Genomic DNA, 19,146 nt, shown 5'->3' with positions numbered 1-19,146 from the left:
GTGGGTGGAGTCAAAATTCAAACTTTGATCTATCTGCTTCCAAGCTACCACTTGCTTCTCTGTCTCCAGTGAGCATGTCTGTCCTGTCTATTTGCAAGTATCCATTTTGTGCTCACCTACCTGCTGTAGAGTGGCTGGAAGATGGCAGAGAGTAGGCTATTAACATGTGAGTGATTATTTTTAATTAGGGGAGGCTGAAGTGTAAAAAGGTAGGTTTCAATAGCCTTTTTGCACTTGTGTGTGAATGGGGAAAAACTTCTTCATCCAGATGTCAATATATACTTTGCTTCATGAATCTGCATGCCATCCTTCTGCAGGGGCCATGCTAATCTTTATCTATCGTTCCAATTTCAGTAAATGTGCTACCAATATTTCTGATTCCCACTCCTGCTCAAGCTTGCAGCATGGGTTCATCCACATGTGTCTCCCCCATGTACTCTGGGTCTCCCACTGGACTTTGTTTCATGCTTTGCCTTTATTACTGGAGTAAAGCTCGCCCCTGGGTCCCGGAGGGTTTTAACAGTGGTGAAGTGAAAGGCCAAAAGTTCAGCCATGCTGGTTGTTCTGTGATTCCTTTAGCTGGGCCTGGCTTCCTGCCCTGATCCCTGGGTCCTACAGCTCATGTGGTTTCAGAGGAGGCTTGGGGAATGAGGCCAGGCAGGAATTCTCCGAGCCACTTGCTGCCCAAGGTCAGATGTGGGTGCTGCATGGATTCTGCCACCTGCCATCTCTTTCTGTCCCTGTGCTGGGTACTGACCACGTTCTTGACACTGAATGGTGACAGTCCCTGGCACAATCTGCCACAGAGGAGGTGTTGGTAAAGTTTAATGACTCATCAATCCTTGACCCAAGACTTTTTGGGAAAGCTGAATCTCTGTTGCCGAGGATGAGGAAGGGGAATGGAAGCCCTTTCCAAGATGGCGGGCAACACAGTGGTTTCTACCATCTACCTCATGCCTGGGCTTGTAGGGGCAAGGCTGTGGGGCTGTTACCAGTCCTTTCAGCGCTCCTAAAGGTGGTTAAGGACCTTTAGAAACCTATTTCCTGTCCTGATTTCTCATTTTTCTTCCTAAGTACGAGTCAGATTCTTGTGAGAAACGGTCAGTCAAGCTTAGGGCCTGGTGGAGTAGCCCGAGACCTGGGCTGTGTCAGAGGTGCTGAGCACCTCTCGGAGCTGGGAAAGGGAGCCGTTCCGAGACTGCTGCTAGGAAGGAGGGCAAGTCTGGGGCAAAGATCCGGAATGTTTGCCCTAAGGCCCTTCTCACCTGGAGACTCCCTGGGACTCTGCTTCCCTCCCTCTAGGAGAGGCTGGTGTTCTTTCTGACCCTTTAAGGCTGCTGGAAATTGGAGCAGGAAGGAATGTCACACCAATGTTTGCATGGTTACCTCTTGGAAGTAGAACTGCAGGTGATTTTAATTGCTTATTTGTATGTTTCATGTTCCCAACACTTCCTATAATTTACATGATTATTTTCATGATCAGAAGTGTTGTGATGGCATACAGGGAGCATGTGTCCACAGCTACCTTGGGGAGGAGGACCTTGTAAATTACTGGCATTTAAAGAAGAGTCTCATTACCAGACACCTGCCAATACCCATCTCCAGGCCTTGTCAGTAAAATACGTCTAGGGCACCTCACATTTTTTTATTTAAAAAATATATTTTAGCCCTGACCAGTTTGGCTTAGTGGATAGAGCAGGGGTGGGCAAACTTTTTGACTCGAGGGCCACAATAGGTTCTTAAACTGGACCGGAGGGCCGGAACAAAAGCATGGATGGAGTGTTTGTGTGAACTAATATAAATTCAAAGTAAACATCATTACATAAAAGGGTACGGTCTTTTTTTTTTTTTTAAGTTTTGTTCATTTCAAATGTAAAAAATCAATAAAATATATTAAAAAACCTCAAAAGGTATTTAAATATATATATATATATTTTTTTTTTTGATTTTTTACAGAGAGGAAGGGAGAGGAATAGAGAGTTAGAAACATCGATGAGAGAGAAACATTGATCAGCTGCCTCCTACACACCTCCCACTGGGGATGTGACCGCAACCAAGGTACATGCCCTTGACCCGAATCAAACCTGGGACCCTTCAGTCTGCAAGCCGACGCTCTATCCACTGAGCCAAACCAGTTAGGGCGGCACCCCACATTTTTGAGCCCCAAATCAAAACTCTCTAAGACTGGCTCAGCCTTGGTCATCTTGACTGTACCATTGTCTTATGAGTAAACAGAGCTCTCATCTTTTAAATCAACAGGAAGGTCCATTACAGTCCAAGAAGTTCATGGGATGGATACTGATTCATTCTGGTTCTTTGAATACCTGTTATCCATGTATATGCTCTTTATTAATGAGACTACTTACTCAAACCCTCTACTTTCCTGACCTAACTGGCTAAAAAAATTTTTTATTATACAATGCAGGACACTTAAAAAGGAGATTTACAGTCTTATAAAGAATTGATAGAGAGACTATTGATTAGGCGTCAGATGTCATTTTAATACTACTTCTAACAAGGCCTTCCTTGTTCAAATGCCACCTCATAAAGCCCTCCCTGGTCTCTCCGGGGAGACTGGCACAGCTCTGTCATAGAATGTGTCCCCTGCATCGATGCAGCTGATGTGCAAGTTGCCTCCTGCTTAGGCCTGGGAGTGCTCGAGTCAGGGCAGGGCTGTGGCATCAGCCAGCCAGGCTGGGAATCTGGATTCCAGCTCCTGCCAGCAAAGGGACCCTGCAGGACTGGCTCTCAGTTCATTCTCTGCTTCCCCAGCACTGGGACCAGGACAGAGAAGACAGGCAGGGAATGTTGGTCGCACAGGTAAGTCCATGCATAATTGGAAGCACAGGGCCTCTTTCCTGCTCTTTTGGAGAAGGGGGACCATGATTCATGCACACGCTGCCACCTGCAGGACCTGACAGAGGCCTGGCACACAGTAGGCGCATCATCAACATCTGCTGAATGCACGAACACGGAGACAACTGCTTACATTAAATGGTACTTGAGCAAGCTCAGTAGGCATCTCCCTAGAGTTTTCATCCCCAAGACAGAAAGAAGCTTTGCATAAAGGCAGACAATTGTAATTATTATTGAAGGTAGCCTGTAACACATAATTAAATCGAGCCTGAAGAAGATGCCATGAGAAGGCCCCATGCCTTCAAGACCTGGTTTTCATTTTATATGAGATGGCTGAAAAACAGTAATTTCCACTCCTCACATTTTCCATTAGAAGGACTGAATGTCTTAATTAAATGAACATCAAATGGAACAGCCAATTTATAGAATTTTCTTGTCTCCTATTCATTCATTGCGGTGCCTTCCAGAGCTTGAGAAATGCCACTGGATCTCTCTGCTGCCTGATCGATACCTGCGATTATCCCATCAGATCACCTGCTTCTGCCTCTGCAGGGAAGGGCTGGAGCTGCCCATCCTCGAGACCTTGGACACCGTTGCCCTGTGGCCCCCTCTATGGAGCCATTTCTCTTCCTGCTGCACAGCTGCTAAGAGACAGGGGGTTGGGGGGGGCACTGCTGCCCAACAAGGGACAGGGGGGCAGTTCTCTGAACTCTCTGGATTCCAAGAGGCTGCTCCTGACCTTGGTCCTATGATTAAGTGACTTCTGGACGATGGTTTAGTTACTTAAAGTACTGGCAAATATTCTTTCTTTCTAGCCAAGAGGAATGAAGGAGCGTGAGGATGCGGGAATAGAAGGTCCTTGGAGCCAGACGGTCCAGGCTTTGAATCCAGGCTCTCCTCCTGCCAGCAATGGGACTCTACTGGCTCATTCATTTCATTTCTTATAGAGCATGTGTTCCTAGAAGCAAGTGTTCTGTCTTCTCTCTCATCATTGATGTTTCTCCTGCTAATAACCAACCCTCACCACACTGACATTATTGCAGGCAGATTATGCAATCTAACCTCTGGAAACCTCTATTTTCTCCTCTATAAAATGAGGGTAAGGATACCTATCTTCGACAGAGATTGTGGAGATCAAAAGGTAACATATTTAAAAGGAAATGCCAATGCTTACCCGGGCCCACAGGACCCAACAAGGCTTCTTTCACTAGTCTGTCAACCTCCTGAGGGAAGGGACTTTGTGTGGTCACTGATGCATCCCAGAACTAAGAAGAGTGCTTGGCAGATGCTTAATAATGTGAATGGTTGTTGGTTGAAAGACTTGCTCCTTTCTGCCTCTCTTTTTGATTTCACTTTGAACCCAACTCCTCCAATACTTCCTGCATTCCTTCACATCTGCTCTGTTCTGCAAACATACCAAGCTCTAACCAGGCTTGGGGTGCTCTCACTTACTGTTCCCCTGGCTGGGAATGCTCTTCTCTCCCATCTCGGTATGGCTAGTTCCTTTCATTTTTCATGCTTTAGTTAAAATGTTATCACTTCATGCCTTTCCTGATCACCCTTTCTGAAATAGATAGGTCCTCCCATCTCTATCACATTATTTTATTGTCTTCATTATATATATTATATTGTTTATGTGTTTACTTATTTGTTATCTGTCTCTTCCCTCTAGAATATAAGCTCCGTGAGGAAAGGGACCCTGTATGCATTCTCAGTGCCTAGAAGAACACCCAGCATATAAAAGGTGCTCAATAAATATTTCTTGGATGAATAAATGAATGAATGGTAGATGTTGTTTTTTTTCCAGAGAATAAGTAAGAACTCCTCCCCTTTAACTCCCCACTTCCCTATGAGGAAGGGAAAGTTCACTAATATTCATCAGGTACCATTTAGGTACCAAGCACCACGCTTATTACCATCTTTTGAGGTAGGTATTATTATCATCATTTCACAATTGGTGAAGCTGAGACTCAGAGAGGAGAAATCACTTGCATAAGATCACACAGCTAGCAGAGGAATATAGATTCAAAATCAGGCTGTGTTTCTTCATCAGGCTTCCCATAAGAATGATGCTGTTTCAAATCAAAACCTTCGTGTTCACCACTATGTTAATGAAAATATTGTGTTTGGCAATCTAAGTCAAGAAGACTGACAGCTTTCTCTTCAAGATACTTTGCTTTGATACTACTGTTACCAGTACTGACCCTTCTGTGATGCCGGCCCCCACTCAGGGGGTATGATGGGGATGACCAGATGACTGGCTTTTCATAATTCTTTCTACTGACTTTTCTTCACTCCATTTCCCCAAAGCATCTTTGAAACACAGGGAAAGAAAACACATAAAAGATTCATATAGTTGTCGTGAACTTGGATCTCAGAAGAGGACCACTAAAGAGTATCTTCACACACACTGCAAGGCTTTCTTCTTCACACTCAATACTTCACATCTCAGACCTCTGAACTCTGTGCAGCTGTGGAGGAAAATGCCAAATTGCCTCTCTGATACTAACCTTTGTTGACTGGGACTTTTTTGGTTGGAAAATAAAGAATTTGATTTTTATGCTTTTCATCTATGACCACCATCATCAACAAGAACAGCCCATGCACACAGAGAGTTCCCTTGGTTTTAGGTCATTATAATAGATGGTGTCACTACATTATTAGTTCCTCTAACAGGATACATTTTGGCTTCTGCAATAAAAACTAATACTTGTTGCCCATTTCCCATAGAATTAAGTCCCAACAATGAAATCTAGCCTTCAGGTTTTCTAAGATCTGGTTCACCCCACACTATAGGTCTTATCTCTCACTGATGATGTACTTGAGGCAGTGCATCTAGGAGAAAGGATTCAGGTAGATCTGGGACTGAATCCTGGCTCTGGCAGGTATACAATGTCATAGAGCCAGTAGGTGTCTGCCCTGGTTATTCTCTTTTCACCCCACAGATCCTTTTAGTGCCCTTCTCTGCCCAGAAGAGCTGAACCTCACAGACTACATCTCTGGGCCCTGTTGCTGGCTTGCTTCTGGTTGGATTCAGTCAATGGTAGGCACTGGCCCAAGAAATTAGGGATCTAGAATTTTTCTTTTTCCCCTTCTCCTTCAGCACTATGTTTCTTTTGTTTTTTAAATATGTTTTTATTGACTTCAGAGAGAAAGGGAGAGCGAGAGAGAGAAACATCAATTATGAGAGAGAATCATCAATTGGCTGCCTCCTGCATGCCCCTTATTGGGGATTGAGCCTGCAACCTGGGCACGTACCCTCACTGGGAATTGTACTGTGACTTCCTGGTTCCTAGATCAATGCTCAACCATTGAGCAACACCGGCCAGGCATTACTGTATTTCTAATAGTGGCTGTATCTATCTGCAATTACTGTTTCTACCAGATGGCTTCTCTTCCATGGTTACAGCACCCACTGAATTCAGTAACAATATCCTATTCTTTCCCTGCTTTGCCCTTCAGCCTGATGGTTGGTCATGGTTGTTCACTATTATTACTGCCTTGGATGCCTTACCATCCTTTCTTGGTTCCCTTGTCCTTGCTTATATCTCTATAACATTTATTTATTTGAAATATATTTTTGTTGGGTGTAGAATTCTAGGTTGACAGGTTTTTTCCCCTTTATTTTCAGCACTTTTGTCTTCTAGCTTGCATGGTTTCTGATGAGAAGTCTGTGTAATTATTATCTTTGTTCTTCTGTATGAAATGCCTTCCCCTTACTCCCCTCCCACTGCCCCCCCCCCAGCTGCTCAATATTTTCTCTTGTATTTAGCAATTTGAATATATGCCTAGGAGTGTGTGTGTGTGTGTGTGTGTGTGTGTGTGTGTGTGTGTGTGTTCTGCTTGGTCTCTCTGAGCTTTTTGGGTCTATGGCTTGGTTCTCAACCATCAAATCCTCAAATATTTTTTTTTGCCTTATTCTTTCTCTCTTCTCCTGAAATTCCACTTCCATTAATAATAAACCAGCTGATATGACCCCTGGCTCTTGGATATCCAGTTCTGTATTTTTTCACTGGTTTTTCTCTTTGTATTTCAGTCTGGGTAATTTCTTTTTATTTTTGAAGACTTGAACTTTTATTTTCATAATTTGGTCTCTGTTTCACAACTTCCTTTCAATTTGGTAGAGTGTATTTCTTTTTTTAGTATTAGAAAAAGATATGTCTCAAGGCTTTTTGTAGGATATTTAGTGATTTGTCATTTTGCCTATACAATAGTAGCTATAATTTCAGTTTATTTTGAAAATAGGTCCAAATTTACTTGAACTATAATTATAATTTTGAATGCTATTTAAAAATAGATGCTATGTTATTAAAAATAGATGCTTTATATCTCAATAAAGCTGTTATAAAACAAAACAAAATAGGTGCTGTATGTATGTGGTCTTGACCAGTTGGAGCTTATATCACTGCAAGCAGATATCCCAAAAAAAAGCTGTCATTCAAATGACTTGAATTATATATAAACTAGTGGCCCTTGCATGAAGATTCGTGCAATAGGCCTTCCTTCCCCTGGCTGATGGCACTGGTTTTCCTTCAGCACCTGGGACCCAGGCCTTTGGTCCGGCCGCAGCAGCGAGGCTTGGCTTCTCTGTTCTGGCTGCTCCCAGCCCCTCCTTTTTTGTTTTTCCAGCTCCTCAAGCGGAGCCCAGGGCAGGCTGGAAGCCTGGAGACCCAGGCCCCCAGCCACTCCTTGAGCGGAGCCCAGGGCCGGCGGGAAGCTTGGCTTCCTCTGTCACTGGGAGCAACCCAAGCCTCCTGCTTGCTCCAGCTCCATGGCCACCGCCATCTTTAGTCATCTTCAGTCTTCACTCCACGCCTGCATATGCAAATTAACCGCCATCTTTGTTGGGTTAATTTGCATAGTCACTCTGATTGGCTGTAGTGGAGTGGTGGAGTGACAGTTAATTTGCATGTTTCTCTTTTATTAGTGTAGACTAGAAGCCCAGTGCACAAAAATTTGTGCACTCGGGGGGGAGGGGGGGTTCCTCAGCCTGGCCTGTGCCCTCTTGCAGTCTGGGAACCCTCAGGGGATGACCACCTGCTGGCTTAGGCCTACTCCCTGGGGGATTGGGCTAAACTGGCAATCAGACATCCCTCTGTAGCTGGCAGCCCTTGGGGGATGCCCACTTGCCAGCGGGGAGCAGACCTAAACTGCAGTCGGACATCCTTAGCGCTGCTGAGGAGGCAGGAGAGGCTCCCACCACCACCGCTGTACTGGCAGCCATCAGCCTGGCTTGTGGCTGAGCAGAGCTCCCTGCTGTGAGAGCGACTGACCACCAGAAGGCAGCTCCTACATTGAGGGTCTGTCCCCTGGTGGTCAGTGTGTGTCATAGTGACCAGTCATTCCCAGTCCTTCTGCTGTTAGGGTCAGTTTGCATATTACCCTTTTACTATATAGGATAGAGGCCTGGTGCATGGGTGGGGGCCGGCTGGTTTGCCCTGAAGGGTGTCTCGGATCAGGGTGGGGGTCCTGCTTGGGTGCCTGGCCAGCCTGGATGAGGGGATGATGGCTGTTTGCAGCTGGTCACACCCCTTTCAGGGTGGAGGTCCCCACTGGTGTTTCTGGCCAGTCTGGGTGAGGGGCTGAGGGTCGTTTTCAGGCTGGTGGGCAACTGAAGCTCCCAGCCTCTCCTTTTTTTCTGATTTATTTATTTATTTATTTATTTATTTATTTATTTATTTATATTCTGGGATTTATTTATCTTCTATAGCTGTCACTGGAGCTGAGAGCTGGCTCCAGCTTTGAGGCTGTGGCTGGCTGAAAGCAGGTACCTGGGTTTGTTTAGCTTCTATGATTGAAACTCTGTTGCCATCACTGGCGCTCTAAGCTCTGATGAGCCCGCTGGTGGCTGAAAGCGGATTTCTGGGTTTGTTTAGCTTCTATAATTGCAAAATTGTTGCATCTGGAGCTCAGAGCTGGGCTGCGGCAGGTGGGGAACCTTTGCTTCCTCCGTCACTGGAGCAAGCAAGCCTCCTGTTTGCTTTAGCTGCGTGGCTGCCGGCCACCATCTTGGTTGGCAGTTAATTTGCATAACTCCCTGATTAGCCAATGTGAAGTTATGGTTAATTACCATGTTTCTCTATTATTAGATAGGATATGAATGACACTAATATGTAGATATGTAGATATTTCTGTTAAATCTAAAGTGAACCTAAAGTAGTCTTTTGATAGGGCAATTTGTTCAGTCTTGTTGATCAACATCAGGATTATTGTTTGAGAAACTGGGTAATTTCTATAGACCTATCTTCTTTCCTTAGCTGTGTCAAGTCGACTGATAAGCCCATCCTAGGAGTTCTTCATCTCTGTAACTGTTTTACTGTTTTTCATTTCTAGTATTTCCATTTTATTCTCTCTTATAGTTTCCATTTCTCTGCTGAAAGTATCCATCTGATCTTGTTCACCTTTTCCATTAGGGCCTTTAACATAATTATAGTTTAAAAATCCCTGAAAAAAAGTTTTAACCTCTGTGTCATATCTGAGTGTGGTTCTGTTGATTACTTTGTCTCTTGGAAGTGGGTTGTGCTTTTTTTTTTTTTTTTTTTTTTTTTTTTTTGCCTTTTTGTATGTTCTGTTGAAAGTGTCACATCTTGTTTAGCACAGTAGAGATGGATGTAACAGGTTTTATGCCTTAAGATGGGTATGAGTTTCCTTCTGCTAGTATTTTAGTGTGGGTGCATGGCTGCAGGAGTTACTTTACTTAGGATTTGAACTGGCTTTGAAGTCTATTGTTTCTATGGCTAACCTTAGTGCATCACAGGCTTTAAATTCTGCTATCCACCTTGGGTTTAGGGTGCTAAACTTTCCCCCTCCCCTCAGTGTTAACTCCATCCTCAGCTTTAGGTTCCCTCTTTGTGCTGCCTCTCAGAGAGGGTCTCTTTCCATGCTCTTGTCCATTTCTTATCTTTTCCCAATACTACTGTGCTTTTCACTGTTGGGTTTAGCTTTTTAGCTAGTGGTAGGGGCTGGTGAGCTCCACCTAGACTCTTTGCTCTCACCATTGTTGTTTCTCTCTCTATTGCTCTGATTAAATCTCAGTCTTATATACCCATGTGTCCCTGAGTCTCAGCAGTGCGACCTCTTCAGTGCCCCTGCCCCTTTTCAGGCTGTAATTCTGAGCCCATTGCAGATTACTACCCTCCCAGAAGAAGTTTAAAAAATGTTTTCTTCCCTCATTCAGCTGTAATGGGTTTCCACCAGTGCCTAAGTAGGATAGAGTTAGCTGCCCTTCTTGCGACAGATTAAGGCTTCTGTTCCATGTGGGAGGAAGGTGCGTAGAGTCTGGGTAGAGCAGGCAGATATTTGAGTCCCTCCCTCAGCAACTGCTGTACCCCTCCCCGAAGTATACTTGCATACAAGGCACACTTTCTTAAATCTTTCTCCACTTCTTCTTGAGAGTACCTACAGGGGTTTGAGGAGAAAGGTCTGAAGCGAATGTGGACTCCTCCAGTCTCTGCAGCCCCCAAGGGTTTCATACCCTTAGCATTTGTAAACTTACCAGCTAGCCTAGCGGGACTCTTCTTCCTGGTAACTGGTTGCACTTACCAGGGAAGCGAGGGCTCCCATCTTGTCTTTCTCTTCAGGAGTCTGTCGCCCCTTGGATTGCCTCAGTTTATTGCCCTCTGGCCTCAGAGAAGGAGTTTAAGGAAAACTCATGAATTGGCCATTTGTCTGGCTTACTTTTTTTTTTTTTTGGTAAGACTAGGAACAATGCTCTTTCTAGCTCTTACATCCTCAGCAAAACCCAGAAGCCCCAGGCTCTTCATTTGAACCTTTTGAGTTGAATTCTAGATCCTGCTGGGAGCAATGACAGTGCTGAAGCTGAGATTCGAATCTAGTATCCTTCTAACTACAGCATATTTTCTCTTCCCTTCTTGATCTCCTTTCCCTTCTGGATTTATATTTCATTCATAAAATACTTGCTGTACACCTAATAGGTGGCAAGCCCTAAGCTTGATACAGAGATAAATTAAGGTCTCATAGGAGTTAATGTTAGTGTAACTATGACAGGGGCTGTCAGGGGACACCAGAGCCACTTCCCCCTATGAAACTTGGGGAAACGGATTGCTCCTGCCCACTCAGCAAGCCAGTCTTGGAACCTCATGCTCATCAGGCTATTTTCTTAGCCATCAAATGCCATTGACCCAGGAGCCAAGTCTGAAATGAATGATGCCACATATTGTAGATGAGGGTTGCATTATAGATTCCTTTGAAGTTTTCTACCAGCAGATCTGTGGGCTGAGGGAAGGAAACTAACCTTGATTCCTCAGAATTGTGAACTCTTTAAGTCAAGTTTCTCTGAAGTGTATGATATTTATGTGACATGTATTATTTAATCTGTTGAGAGGATCGATTAAGCCAACTTAAAACTGGTTTCAGTAATAGCCCATGTCACAGGCAAGCCTGGGCTGATTTTTTTTTTTTTAATATTAAAGCATTTGGATTGGAATTCACTAAGCTGCCTCATGGAGCCAAAAGTAGAAAATTCACTAGAGCAATGGTGCCTTGGAAAATCTGTCCAAATCTGCCCAGCTGGCTGAGCATCAACCTGTGAACCAGGAGGTCACAGTTTGATTTCTGGTCAGGGTGTGTACCTGGGTTGTGGGGGGTGTGCAGGAGGCAGCTAATCAATGATTCTCATCATTGATGTTTCCATCTCTCTTTCTCTCCCCCTCTCCCTTCCTCTCTGAAATAAAAAATATATTAAAAAAAAGAAAAATCTGTCCAAATTTATGTTAAGAAACACCATAATGATAATAATATCACACCTTTACTTCTTGGGAGCTTCATAGTTTGTGAAGTACTTTTACTTTCAGGGTTTATTTAGTTTTTTTTTTCTTTTTTTTAAAATATGGAACGCTTCACGAATTTGCGTATCATCCTTGCGCAGGGGCCATGCTAATCTTCTCTGTATCGTTCCAGTTTTTAGTATATGTGCAGCCGAAGCGAGCACTATTTAGTTTTTCTGATTCTCACAATGGCCCTGAAATAGGGTAGAGCAGGCATTATTTCTGGTTGAGACCTGTGTCTGGAAGCCAGCCAGCCTGCCCGAATCACAGAGCGATCACCCAGTGAGAACAGCTATCTGGTACCCTCACCTGTGCTCACAATCTGAGCTGGACCAGTTTTCTTTGATCCACTCTGCATGCCTTTTCCCAGCCCATTTTGGATATTCTCAGACACCTGACCCTTTCCTAGTTCTGATCTCTGAGATGTGCCACTTGATCCTGCTCTTCTGGTCTGACCTCTAATTCCCTACCAACTGCAATTACAACCTTTGTCTGCTCCTTTGATTCACCTACTTGAAGCTGCTCCTGGGTACATCTTTCATGCCCAAACAACATTTCTGCAATTACTGGTGCTGTCACTAATACAGCTTGTAATTTAATAATAATAATAATAATAATAATAATAATAAAAATTAATAATGACAACGACCACAGCAGATATCATTTGAGTACTTATGATGAGTAAGACATTGAATTTTCCATATTTTATCTCTTTGAAATTTTGAACCTCAGACTATCCCTATAAATAGATTCTATTTCTATCTGAGTCACAAAGAACTTAAGGTGAACCCAGTCAGTGTAGTTAAAAGAATACAGATTTGTGTTCTGGCTCTGCCATGTACTCATGGTGATTTTTGACAGACGAGTTACCTAATCTCACTGTCCCTCAGTCTGTTCCCCTGTAAAAAATGTGGGTGATAAATTCTACCACCTGAGGTTGCTATGAAAAGTAAATGGGAAAGAGCCTGACACATAGTAGGATCTCAAAAAAATGAGTTTCTATCTTTATTTTAGGGCTTTTATCTTCCACTCCTGGGTAATGCTATTTAGTGGATACTTTGGAATTCCGAATGCGATTTTATACAAAGCAACTGTACTAACTTCTCCTTCTTAATAAAACATCAACTCTGGCTGTATATTTTATCAGGGAAGCCAGAGAGGGAGAAATGGGGTCCTTTCTGGGAGAGTTGTAGGAACTGGTTTTAGATTTCAGGGCTGGTAGAGAGTAACGGGTGCAGTGATGTGTAAGAATTCAGTTTGGGATTAGAGAGTGACCTTGGGAACTAATTGAGTGTACCAACTTGCTCTGACAAAGAAACCCCTGTATTGGCTAAATAATATGTAAGAGGTTTCCGTCGGGCAATGGGGGAAAATGGAATTATTTAGCGTATTTCCATTTCAGTGAGTTAATCAAGATAATTGCTGTTTTCCTGGATCTTTGTCTTTTCTTTATAATTAACAAGGAATTTAGCCAGTGAACTTTGTACAAATTGCTGTGACATTTTTTGGTGCACATTGTATTTAAAAACCTATTACAGATCCTTTTCCTTCGAATTCTAGGACTGTGAGAAACGGATGCTTGATCAAGCTTAAGAAAAATTTACGGCTCAAAGATTCAAGTTCATTTGGGATTAATAAACAGCAGCGGGAAGCAAGGCAGAGCTCAATGAGCATGTGCTCCGGCATCAGACATATGTGTTCTGCTATGTTCTCACATATAACAGTGGATGAATGAGCCTCTCTGAATCTCAGTTTCAATTTCTGTAAAATGGATAATATCACCCATTTCCCATAGCTGGCGCGAGAATTAAATGCAACCATGTGGTTTCTAACCCGTGTCTGGTGCGCAACAAGGCTAGTTCCCTCCCCAACTCCTGCATACTTATCTAACGGTCATGTGCTCAGCAGACTCAGTTGTCTGGAATGTAGCTAAGACCTTAAAAAGAACCTTAAAATCTAGGTAGAAAGGGAGATATTATGAAGTCCACTGATTAAAATAGCGTATAGAGAAACATCTCAGATATATTTGGTTTTTAATAGGATTGGAATGAACTGGTCTCTGGTTCTCTGACCACACCACGGAGGAAGCCCTATCCTGGGTGAAGAGAAGGGAAGTGAGCTACTTGAGGGGACTCTATTACAGAAACAACTAGTGACTCAATAGCGCCACCCCGAGGGAAGAAGCCGTACAACTATACCTATTAGACACAGGACCTGATAAAAGAAAGTGTAGAATCATTCACCGCCTCACTTCCTTGAAACTATTTTCATATTACAGCATACTATGCAATTGTGGGTGTTCCTTATGAATGACCTTGACTCATAAAAATAAAGATTTCATTGTCTGTATAATGTGTTTGAGAAGGGAGGCATGTAAAGCACTTCATACGTCCCATCCAAAATGGTTAAAGTGAAAAAAAAAATTTTTTTAACTTAAGATGTGAGCTTTGGTAATTGGACAATTCATCTACATGGAAATGTTCCTTTCCCCATTGCCATATTTCTGGACAGTGGTCATACAAAGATGCTAGCACTCTTTCAAGTACTTTTCATCTACGTCACCTCCCTGTGGTATGTTGAGAAGGTAGTCATTGTTTCCATTTCACAGATGTGGAAACTGAGGCCTCCTGAGATTACGTCCATGGGAGAGCTGGGATTCCAGCTCAGTTCCTCTGACTCCAAAGCTCATGCCTTTTCCACTACAATATGTTCCTTCCCAGGCGCAAGCATCTCGAATATGAACATGCAGAATATACTATAGGTAAGGGTTTGCATCTCAAATCCTGAACTAAAATGACATAACAAAAATTAACACTCCATCAATTCACCTCTAATCCTATAGTACATCTCATGAAACAAAACTATTAAATGGCCTTGCCTGGTACTTACTCATAAAATGTTGTCCATCCATTTTCATTGCTTTTAGTTGCCAGAAGGCCAGAGTTGCCATGGTATGTCATCATGGCCAACTCATGTCCTTGTGTGGTCACACTCCTGAGTGCACTGTTGGTGCCCATAGTCATCCAGTACACCTGGCCATCTGGGCCCACCAGCCAAAGGGGCATCCCGGTAGAGTCTCGGCTGATGTCCACTCTGTTGCCATTGTTGTCTGTGATGAATGTGATGTCGTCATCTCCAGTGTAGGTGAAGTTGTAGAGGTAATCTCCTGTGGGCAGGCTTTGGGTGTACAGATGCTTGCCACTGGTATCAAACAGGTAGAGCTCCTGGTCTATTGGTGAAGACAGCTCATACATGTTCTGGGTGTTGAGGAAAGGCTTGTTCTTCCTGATAAACCGAATTCGGATATTCCCAAGGTCGGCCACGTAGAGTTCCCCATCAGCACATACAGCTAAGGAAGATGGGGTATTCAGCTTTGCATCCTTGGCATAACCATCATCTCCAGAGAAACAATCACAGTTGGCATCATTTTTACAGTCACAGCCACTCGGGGCCCCAGCCACTAGCGAGATCTCTCCGCTCGTGGTGACCTGCCTGATTCGGTTGATCTTTTTCTCATCCGTCTCAGCGATATACAGGACGCCATTGTGAGAGACAGCCAAGGCGGTGGCTGACTCCAGGGTTGCATGGATGGCCACCTTGCTCAGAAGAAAGTGGTCGATGCCGGGGACCTGGCAGTGCATGGGCCTCCCGGCAACAATGCGCACCTGGTGGTTTTCAGAGATTTGCAGAACCACGTTGTTGTCGAGGACATAGAGGGAGTTGTCCATTGGGTTGATGGCTAAGTCTGTGGGCCACTCCAAGCGAACCTGACAATGGAGACACCAACACTCAAATGCTTGGCAAAGTGCCCACCACTAATCACCCCATACTCTCCATATGGTCCATAACAGTGTCCCAAGTGCCTTCACATGCCTGGTCCTCACAGCAGTCTGTCATCCACAACGGATGTCAGGCCCCTATCAGAGTGAAATCATGCAAGACATCTGATGGCCTCTATTAGACTGACAAAACATGAAGAACAAATGAAAAAAAAAAGCAAAAGAAACAAAAAAGTAGGCAAGAGACAGACTTTGGAGTCAGATAGGCCTGGGTTCATATCCAAGCCCCACCACTTATGACCTTGGGCAGGTCCTTTGCCTCCCTGAGTCTCAATATTCACATCTGTAAAATGGGAATGACCACAGGGTGGAGAGCCTGACCCACAGTAAGTGCTCAGAGGATGGTAGCTAATGCTATGGAAGTGGGAGGGGAAGAATGATAGAGTCTGAAGTAGGTGTGGCCCAGAGGCTTAAGAGAAACTCTTCATGAACTGTTGATATGATTTTTGTATGAAAGATGACTTCTCAATTCTTGGATTAACACGTGGCTAGGTGCTGGGGATATAAAGACAGAATAACCATGGACCCTCTCTGACATAGTTCCAGACCAGTGATTTCCAAATTTGGCCACCCATTCAAATTACCTGCAGTGATTTTAGAAAGTATTGGTACTCAAATCCCACCCCTGGTCAACGAAGTCAGATCCCTGGTTGTAGGGCTCAGGCCCTGGCATGATTTCCAAAGCTTCCTGGGTGATTCTAACATGGGGCTGGAAATGACAACCGGATCCTGTCTCCTCCCTGTGTGATCACCGGCCCAGCAGCACTGGCCTCACCTTGGAGCTAGTCAGAAATGCAGAATGTCAGGTCTCACCCAAACCTACTGCATCAGAAACCATATTTAAACAACATCCCTGGAGACTCCCATGCACACTGAAGTTTGTGAGGCCCTGCTCTAGATAATGGTGTTTATTGCCATGGAGAACAGGTGCTCCTGGCAATGGGAAGGAGGGGTTCAGAGGTCCTGGGCCCCATGTCGGAGCCTCTTCTGAGCCAGGCTGGGAAGCTGGCAGGGACCATGGTGAGTCTGCAGGTGGGCACACGGGAAAGGCCACCGGCAGGTGTGGGCGAGGTGAGGAATGCTTTGCTGAGTGGATGGAGGCTGCATGGTTGGATATATCTCATGGGGAGGAGCTGGCATGAAGCTGTGTCCCCAAGGGGTCCAGCCACACAGCACAGGGGCTGGAAGTGCTGACATGTGCTGCCTTCAGCTGATTTGCTTATCCGATCCCTACGGACTCGTCACCTTAGTTTCCCAAGTGAGGGTCCTACAAAACGTTGGCATTCGGTCTAATCTGGGCTTATTTAAACAAGCATATCCCTTTAGATAAGAAACTCCTCTTCCAGAAATATAATCATGTACACCACTGTCTATAAGGGTGATTATCACAGCCATTTTCAATAATGGTGAAAAACTGGAACTACTTCAAATGCCCAAAAACAGAGAATGGGCTAAATAAGTTATGGTATATTTAGTTCATCCATAAATTAAGATAGTCTGTGTAGCCGTTATAACTGATGTAACAGCTGGATATTTAATGACATCAGAAACCGTTCACCATGTATTATGTGGAAAGAACAGGTTACAGAGCTGTAAGTATAGTGTGATCCCAACTGGGGGGAAATACAGTAAATTAGATGGATTATGGATAGGGAGGAGATGAAAAGCTTGAGGGATATACCCCAAGATGGTAACCATATTGGGATTAGAGGCAATTTTAACTTTCTTCTTTGCCATTACTAACTTTGTAAATATCCTACAATGTCTATGTGACAGTTTACAGATGTAAAGAGAAACCCCTGTAAATTCCTCACACAGGAGACGTGGACACCTTCATCTGCCCCATTAGCTGAGGGCCCTTCTCAGGATGGGGCAGGCCCTTTCTCATTTCTTCTGCGCGATCCCCAGGCCCTGCTTACTAAGGTTTTCCTGCTCCCTCGCTCCCAGCCTGGGTCCCTCTGTCCTCACAGGACAGGGAGCCTGAGGCAGGGCAGCGCCGATGGCCAGGCGGCTGCCTTCACGCGCCCAGCGCTCTCTGGAGCACAGAGGCCCACAGCCTTCAGCTGCATCAAGAACACAGTTTACTCTAAAGTGACAGGGGAATTTTCAATTTCCTAAAACCCATTTCTGTCAACACTCGCTGCTAAATATTTTATGCCCTCTGGTCCTGTGGCACCTTGGGGACCTGCTTGCCCAGACCTTTCTGCCTGTCATTATGATGAAAAGATGGCTCCCTGATGAGTGGGTGGGGAGGGGGGGGGGAGATGGGGCCAGGCCAGGGAGAGGGGATGGAGAGAGGGAGAGTAAAGGAAGGGTGAGTGCTTCCCTGCTCTCTCCTTTACAGCCCCGTGTGCAGAGGGACCTGGGAGGGAAGCTGGGCTCTTGGAGCCAGTCCTGGCTGTCTCAGTGCCCGGGTGAGGTCCTGGACCAGACCAAGTGCCCACGCTTCTCTGATCTCACCTCCCTGTTAGTGACGACCATGCTGAGGCTTCATTTCCCATCACCCACATGGAGGGAGGAGCCTTCATACCGTGGCTCCTCCAGCTCCCATGTTCTGTGGTCCTGAGGGGCCATGGAGCCCCTCTCCTGTCCTCTGCAGCTGCTGTGCCCTTATAAGGCACTTGGAGGTGACGGCCTTATTGCAGAGTGATTTGCTTCAAAAACTGGATTGTCAAATGAATGAACAAATAAACGACTGTGAAGGGCATAGAGAGAGTGAGGGATTTGGGGCCAGGACATCTCGAGTCCTCTCTCGGCTCCACAATTCCTACAGCTGTGATCTTACTCGAGTTACTTAAATACTTTGAACTGCTTTCCCCCTATGTAAATGCAGGTAATAAATATTACATAAAGTGAGTGTGAGAATCAAACAAGACAATGTACAAGGCAGCCCTTAGCCAATTATAAAGGGAATGAATAGTTACAGCCTATTGCTAGCTGGCTGGCACTGTGCTAGGTAATTGATGTACATGATTGGATTAAACACAATTCATTTTCACATCCCTGGTGGAGCCTAGCCTGGGGCTCTGCATTTATAACTGCATTTTCTGTCACCACGCCTCGGTGTCCTGATCTGTAAAATGGGATTGATAATAGCTAGCTCTTGGGATTATTTAGACAGCTAAACAGGAAAAGTGGAACAGTACCCATCTCTGTGTCCCCGTTTCTAAATGTGTGCGGAACAGAATAGGTCCTTGGGCAATCATTTTGGACCTTAAATCCAGAGTTATCCTCTATGTCTGTGGTGGCTGCAGCCAGCTGAGCTGAGAACCAATCTCCTGTTGTGAACAGGTGACACCTTTTGTTCCTTCTGCACTCTCTGCCTACCTCTAGGTTCTCCTGGGGTCTGGTCTTCGTCTCCTCCCAGAGCAGCTGGTCTGAGTTCCCTGGTTCTGCTCTTTGCTCTCTTGCCCCTGAGCTGTGTTCTTAGCTCTGGCTTCCCTCCCTAGTCCCCATGGACGGTGAGGTAGCTGGGTGTTTATAACAGAGGAGGCTCTGAGAACAGAAGCCAGTGCCCCCTGCCCATATGTGCATATAAAAATACATGCCTGTGTCTGGAGCATTTGGCCAACAGAATTCCACGCTTAGATTCCACGGTCAGAGTAGGGAGGACCAGGGACATAAAGATTTCTTGTTCAGGATTTCTGAATCGCAATGTGGGTTTC

At 44.8% G+C, this 19,146-nt stretch overlaps 1 protein-coding gene and 2 non-coding genes across 3 annotated transcripts in view; all 3 read right to left on the bottom strand.

Annotated features, from left to right (window-relative positions):
- Window positions 1–19,146, bottom strand: part of TENM4 (teneurin transmembrane protein 4) — a 756,175-nt gene that overhangs the window by 31,358 nt on the left and 705,671 nt on the right. Inside the window, 1 exon segment of the mRNA XM_059708328.1 lies at window positions 14,532–15,409. Coding sequence (XP_059564311.1) covers window positions 14,532–15,409 — 878 coding nt within the window.
- On the bottom strand, window positions 273–375 carry LOC132242379 (U6 spliceosomal RNA). Its single transcript, XR_009454582.1, has one exon. It is a non-coding gene; the product is annotated as a U6 spliceosomal RNA (small nuclear RNA).
- LOC132242357 (U6 spliceosomal RNA) lies at window positions 11,699–11,806 on the bottom strand. The gene has a single exon (XR_009454563.1). It is a non-coding gene; the product is annotated as a U6 spliceosomal RNA (small nuclear RNA).

Source organism: Myotis daubentonii, chromosome 9 (assembly GCF_963259705.1).
Source record: "Myotis daubentonii chromosome 9, mMyoDau2.1, whole genome shotgun sequence".
In the NCBI taxonomy this organism is placed as follows: Eukaryota; Metazoa; Chordata; class Mammalia; order Chiroptera; family Vespertilionidae; genus Myotis; species Myotis daubentonii.
This window is presented reverse-complemented; position numbering and strand designations above follow the sequence as displayed.